The 5,991-nt window shown below is 33.6% G+C and overlaps 1 protein-coding gene across 5 annotated transcripts; it reads left to right on the top strand.

Moving 5' to 3' along the window:
- Window positions 1–819: 819 nt before the first annotated feature.
- Window positions 820–5,029, top strand: LOC112715666 (inactive casein kinase II subunit alpha-2). Of its 5 annotated transcripts, XM_072204899.1 has the most exons (8): window positions 842–1,187; window positions 1,278–1,413; window positions 1,636–1,765; window positions 2,053–2,247; window positions 2,644–2,765; window positions 3,696–3,924; window positions 4,267–4,357; window positions 4,691–5,029. In XM_072204899.1, the coding sequence occupies exons 2-4, from the start codon at window positions 1,370–1,372 to the stop codon at window positions 2,131–2,133; spliced, it is 255 nt and encodes an 84-aa protein (XP_072061000.1). In that variant the 5' UTR covers window positions 842–1,187; window positions 1,278–1,369; the 3' UTR covers window positions 2,134–2,247; window positions 2,644–2,765; window positions 3,696–3,924; window positions 4,267–4,357; window positions 4,691–5,029. The 5 variants fall into 5 exon arrangements, with proteins under 5 accessions (XP_072060999.1, XP_072061000.1, XP_072060998.1 ...); XM_072204898.1 differs by lacking the exon at window positions 2,644–2,765 and having other exon boundaries at window positions 820–1,187; XM_072204897.1 differs by having other exon boundaries at window positions 2,053–2,765.
- Window positions 5,030–5,991: the final 962 nt, after the last annotated feature.

Raw genomic sequence — 5,991 nt, 5'->3', positions numbered from 1 at the left:
TTTAATAAGTTTCACTTAGTTTTTATTAAGTTTTTACAGGTTTTAGTGTTAATTTCATTTTTTTATTCCACTTTGATTTTGTATGTTTTTGTTCCATTTTAGGTATTTTCTGGTTGAATTTGAGGAGTTGGGGCAGAAGTCTGATTCAGAGACAGAGAAAGCACTGCAGATGCTGTCCAGATTTGACCTCCTTGCACTCGGAAGAGATTTTCTAGAGCTACATAAGTCCAAATGGAGCGTTCTTAACGGCTATGGAAAGCTGACTTCCAGATCTTTCCAGAAATGTATAATAGTTTAGAAGGCCCGAAACTGGCATCCAACACCCCTTTTTTAGCGTCCAACGCCCAAAGAAGCAGAGACCAATGTCCAAAAGCCCAGAGATGACTCCCTAGCTGGCGTTCCACATCCAAGAGACCTCATAGCACGTGGATCTCATCAAACTTAATCCAAACACTTACCAACTGGGTCCTAGAAGTAGATTTTAACACTACAAAGACTGTTGTACCCTTACTAGTCATTAGCTTAGTATTTAAGGTATTTTATTCATGTCATTCAAACAACATACATCACTTTTTTCTCATCATCCATGTTTATCATTGAGTTTTACCTCAGTATGAGTCTCTAAACCTCCTAAGTTGAGGGGAGGACACTACAAAAAAGGGAGATAAAATGGCATAAATATTACGGCGGTTTTACAAAACCGCCGTAATACCCGGATATTATGACGTTTTTCATTATTGCCATAATTAAATTGCATTTAGTGGCGGTTTATGTTGATTTTGGCAGTTTTAAAATGCCATTATCACTTCTATATAAAATAGCCTAACCCTAATCCAATTCTAATTTTCCGTTTAAACGCAAAATTTGAATCGCTGCCACAGGGATCTTCTCTGTGACGATCTCCTCTGACTGATCTCCTCTGGCTACGACCTCCTCTGACCGATCTCTTCCGGCGACGACCTCCTCCAACGACGACCTCATTCGGCGATGTTTTCCTCAGTGGCGATCTTCTCTGGTGACCTCTCTCCTCCAACGACAATCTCCTCCTACAACGGTCTCCTCCTGCGATGGTCTCCTCCATCGACATCTCCTACTGCAATGATCTCCTCCGGTGGCATTCTCCTACGCCGGCAATCTCATCCATCGAGCTAATGTGCTGTGAGATTCTCCTCCCACAAGCTCGCTAGGTAGGTTCTTCTCCCTCTTTTCCTTCGTTTCTCTTGAAAATATTTTACTCTAATTCCTTCGATTTCTTGAATTATTGATCCAAATTTCAGAATATATGATAGATTTTGCGAAATGGCAACTACAACTACTAAAATTGTAGAAGCTAGGGTTTCTGAAGAAGGGATCATTAAAACATTTCATAATGACGATGATGAAGCGCTCGATGCTGCGGAGAATGGAGTTGCGGTAATTTTGTTATTTTATTGGATTATTTGTGGCTGAAACTTAATGCTTGATTCTTTCATGCTTTATCAGTTCTGAATTTGTTCCACTATGTGCTTATAGTCTCATCGTCCAGTGGGGGTAACAATAATCATATTTATTATTAATAATACTTTTAATTTCATTTCCTATTTCCTATTTTGTTTATTTAATATCTGTCTAAAAAATTGTGTTCATGAGTTGCAGGGAGCAAGATGACTACGAGGTTGTGAGGAAGGTGGGAAGAGGGAAATATAGTGAGGTCTTTGTGGGTGTTTACTCCACCGATAATGAAAAATGCATCATCAAGATCCTCAAACCCGTCAAGAAGAAAAAGGTGAATCCAATCCCTACACCAATTGCAATTTGTATTAACTAATATGACTGCTATTTTTAATTTAAAGCAACACTGCTGTTTTCAGTTTTAGTATACTTTTTCACTTCATTCCATCCTCATATGGAAATGAATGCTGTGCTGCGGCTTCAATGGCCAACTTTGGTCCAGTAGTTCATTTAGTTTGTTATTAAATTTCTAATTTCAAACACCGTAAGATTTTACCCTTTTCAATACTCTGGTTGTATATATAAGTTTGTACATCTTATAAGTTGTTATTTTGGTTGCAGTTAAAGAGGGAGATCAAAATATTGCATAATCTTTGTGGAGGTCCCAATGTTATAAAGCTGCTTGACATTGTTAGGGACTAGCAATCAAAGACCCCAAGCCTTATATTTGAATATGTCAATAACACTAATTTTACAGTGCTCTACCCCACCCTGTCAGATTATGATATTCAATATTATATCTATGAACTTCTAAAGGTAAGTTTTATACTCTATTGGTTGTCTAAGATCAGCTGTTATATCTTATTTTTGCAGTCATTATTTGTTTGACATATTTCTAGATACTATCTATGCCGATGCTTCGTGGAAAATTCAGTTATGATTTTTGTATTTTTCTTTACGGTGAAATATTAGAAAGTGGTTGAGTAATTGCTGCATAGCTCTTTGACAGCTTCTTCTGCATTAATCCTCCAATAGATGCAATTAAAGAATGAATTGGTTGAGGTTTGAAATAGGTTGTAGAGTGGCTTGTAAGGAAGTTGATTTTGATTTTTGAAAATCACTTCCATTGCTTATGAATAATGCATAGTAGGAAAATAGACTTTTTTCACTAAATGTATTTGTAATATCAATATCTACTAAGTTGATATTTAGTCTTTGAAGATAATACAATCAAGGCAAGGGTATATTGGGAACTACTACGGTGTTCAGCTTCTTGATGCTTCAGTGACAAAGTACCAAGATTATGGTTACTAACAACTCACTCACCCTCTTGTGTATGTGCAAGAAGACTAGTGCTTTTCTCTTTTCCTTTTTGCCACTGAAAACTCAATTTCCTGTCTACCACCTTGTGTTTATTCGAATATGATTTTGTAAATTTTTGTGAAATATTTAACTTATTACTTACTCTTGAAATATTTAAAAAAATTGTTAGCATTTGCTAATAATTGTTGTAAAGAATTAAAGACATTTAAAAAAAATATTTTTAGAAGTTTTCATTTATGTAGTCAAAAGTTCAAAAGTCTTTGTTTTTTACTTTTTTTTCAATAAAAGTATTTGTTTTCTATTTATATATATTGTCGTTTCTGTTGAGGATTTTGATAAAATATTTCACATACTTTAGAAATAGAAGAAAATGTACTTTCCCCAATAAATTTCTAACCTTCTATTACTTGTCAACTCTTTGTAGCTTTTATTTCATAAGTTCATTCATGTTTATGCTTTGCGCTTTGTGACATAAGAAAAAGGATACAAGCAAAAGTGATCTCTTTTTTTTAATTTATTAATTTATATTTGGTCTTAAGGAAAAGCAATGAGAGTTATATCCATATCCAAATCTAATTCCAAGTCCACGTACTCATAAGTAATGCCGACAAATTCGCAGAAATTGGAAAATTATGACTGAGATTTTCATTTTGAGAATGCTTTGTTGGATGGATAGGCAATGATATTTTGTTGGTTCATAGCTATCATACGGCAAACGGTGTCCTTATTTATTAAAACTGAAAGTGATGGAAATTGTGGATTGATAATATGTTCTCTTGGAAAAAAGATTAGTTCTTGAATCTGTTTTTGACTTATTTATCAAAATCTGGTTGCAAACTTACAAGGTTTCTTCTCCTTTTTATAGCAGAGTTCCCATTTTTACCTATTCTAATCACTCATTAAACTATCTTGTCTTTGACTTTGTAATTTACAATCAACAGAATGGCATATGAGAATCACCTGTAGTTGCTGATGAGCAACCTAATGTTCCTATGTGGAATCCTGTGTTGTTCAAGCTTCCATCAGATGAGATACTTCTGTTCTACAAAATAGGCCAAGAAGTTCAAAAGTAAAGCTTCTATATTGAAAGTTGAAATAGTTGGTTTGACCTATCCTCTTAACTGTCTCAGCAAGTTTAGCCATTGACTTCATGTGGTAGCTGTCTTGAAGGTTAGTTTTCTTTGTCTTATGCTTTGTTTGTTTAGAATTGGTCATTTTTTGTCTTATTAATTCCGATTGACGCAACAAATTTAAATTGCAACTTTAGGAAGGTTTCAAACTTCTGCACAACCAAATTAATAAATTAGTATACAATTTTAGGAAGGTTTCAAACTTCACGTATACAATTTTGTTAATAAATTAGTATTTGGATCATTTTTGTTAATAAATTTTTCAACCATCAAAATGGCTATATTATCCATTTTAAATTACATGATGAGACAATTTAGCTTTCCAAACAAGTAACAACCAAGCTAAACCATTGCATGGGTTATACAATGTTTCATTTTGCAGGTAACTAATTCGGCTATCTATATCATGTTAAGCTTTATTTGCAGAGCTTGGTTTAGTTTGTGAAGAAAAGGTTACTCTTAGTCCATAAAAGGTGATGCTTACCGTGACTCATTACATTCCAAACTTTAATCTGACAAACCAGTAGGTAGAATTTTGATACTTAAATGCTGTGATGACCGAATGATGCTTTAGGTTTCTTAATGATTTATTCTTAATTGTATGTCTTGTAGGATGCCTCTAATATATACACTGCTTTTGTTTTATGACAGAGGCTAATTATCTCTTTGATGCTTGATTTGATTTTTATTCAACCTGTTAATGTTATATTTTGGAAATAGACATTATGAATTTTAGGTTGAATGAAGTAGTTAGTGTTCCATTGACATTTTCTTTTAAATTGATCATCTTGTGTTACTTTTTGCAGGGATCTTGATAACTCTAATCTATCTAGACATTTGGTATCTAAACTTGGGAAGCTTAAGTATTATATATATATAAGTCAAAGAAAGTTCTTTGGAGACTAGGAATTTTGGTGGGTTAATTTCTCAAGCTCATGCCAATGCTACTAGAAATGTTATGATGCCAGAAGTTGACTTTTTAGCTCACAGCTCATGTCCTTCGAGCCCTTTTTTTTTGCATGCCTATGCTAATACTTCTCAAAGTAATAATTAGTGGATATAATTTGCTTAATTATTTGTATAGAAATTATTACTTCTAATTTCTAGTACTAATAAAAAAATTATATATTATGTTTGATGTTTTATTTGAGTGATGTAATATTTTGTTTATGGGTTCTGATTTTTTGTTATTATAAAATTTTAAACAAAAAATTGTTTGTTTAATGTGGTAAAAATAATAGTTAAAAATGCCTTTTAAAACGATAAAAGTGTCATTTTTATTCAGTAAAAATAGCAATTTAAAAATATCGTTTTAAACAACATAAAATGTCATTTTAACTTGGTAAAAATGTCAGTTTCAAACATCATTTTAACCAATTAAAAAATATCGTTTTATTCAGAAATAATGGTGGTTTGAACCGCCGTTTTAATCAACAATAAAAATGCCGTTTTATTCGAAAATAACGGCAGTTTGAACAACCATTTTAACAAATTAAAAACGCCATTTTATCCGGAAATAACGGCGGTTCGAACCGCCGTTATAACCAACCAAAAAACCGCCATTTTATTCGAAAATAACAGCCGTTTGAACCGCCGTTTTAACCAACCAAAAAACCGCCGTTTTATCTGGAAATAACGGCGGTTTAAACCGTCGTTTTAACATGTTAAAAAACCGCCGTTTTAACCATGGGAATTGTGGCGGTTTTTTAAAAACCACCGTAATAACCAAATGGCGCTTAGAATTCCGACGGTTTTTCTTGGTCGCCATTCAAGGTAATAATGGTGGTTCAAACCGCCGTAATAACCTTAAAAAACCGCCGTAATTACCAAGTTTTTTTGTAGTGGGAGTCCTGCTGAGTTCTATGAATTAATAAAAGTACCATTGTTTCTTCTTCGATCCGTGTTTGATCTATCTCTAAGATATATATTCGATCTTCATCGTGGTGAATAGGATAATCTAACCAATTAGCTCTGTTCATCACATTAAGACGAACGTGCCTGATAAACACCCACATCTATTTGGGTTCATGTGAGTACTTGGAAGAAAAGTACGTGCCAACAACTATGTTTATACATCTCTCAGACGGTTAATCCACCATTTCGTTGG

This window comes from Arachis hypogaea, chromosome 10 (assembly GCF_003086295.3).
Source record: "Arachis hypogaea cultivar Tifrunner chromosome 10, arahy.Tifrunner.gnm2.J5K5, whole genome shotgun sequence".
In the NCBI taxonomy this organism is placed as follows: domain Eukaryota; kingdom Viridiplantae; phylum Streptophyta; class Magnoliopsida; order Fabales; family Fabaceae; genus Arachis; species Arachis hypogaea.
The sequence above is the reverse complement of the archived record's forward strand: the minus strand, read 5'-3'. Positions and strand labels throughout refer to the sequence as shown.

Excerpts from the sequence above, each read along its gene's own strand:
- LOC112715666 (XM_072204898.1), top strand. The coding sequence starts at position 1,370 with ATGACGATGATGAAGCGCTCGATGCTGCGGAGAATGGAGTTGCG. Across the intron at positions 1,414-1,635 it reads CTGCGGAGAATGGAGTTGCG|GGAGCAAGATGACTACGAGG; the intron begins GTAATTTTGTTA and ends CATGAGTTGCAG. Across the intron at positions 1,766-2,052 it reads AACCCGTCAAGAAGAAAAAG|TTAAAGAGGGAGATCAAAAT; the intron begins GTGAATCCAATC and ends TTTTGGTTGCAG.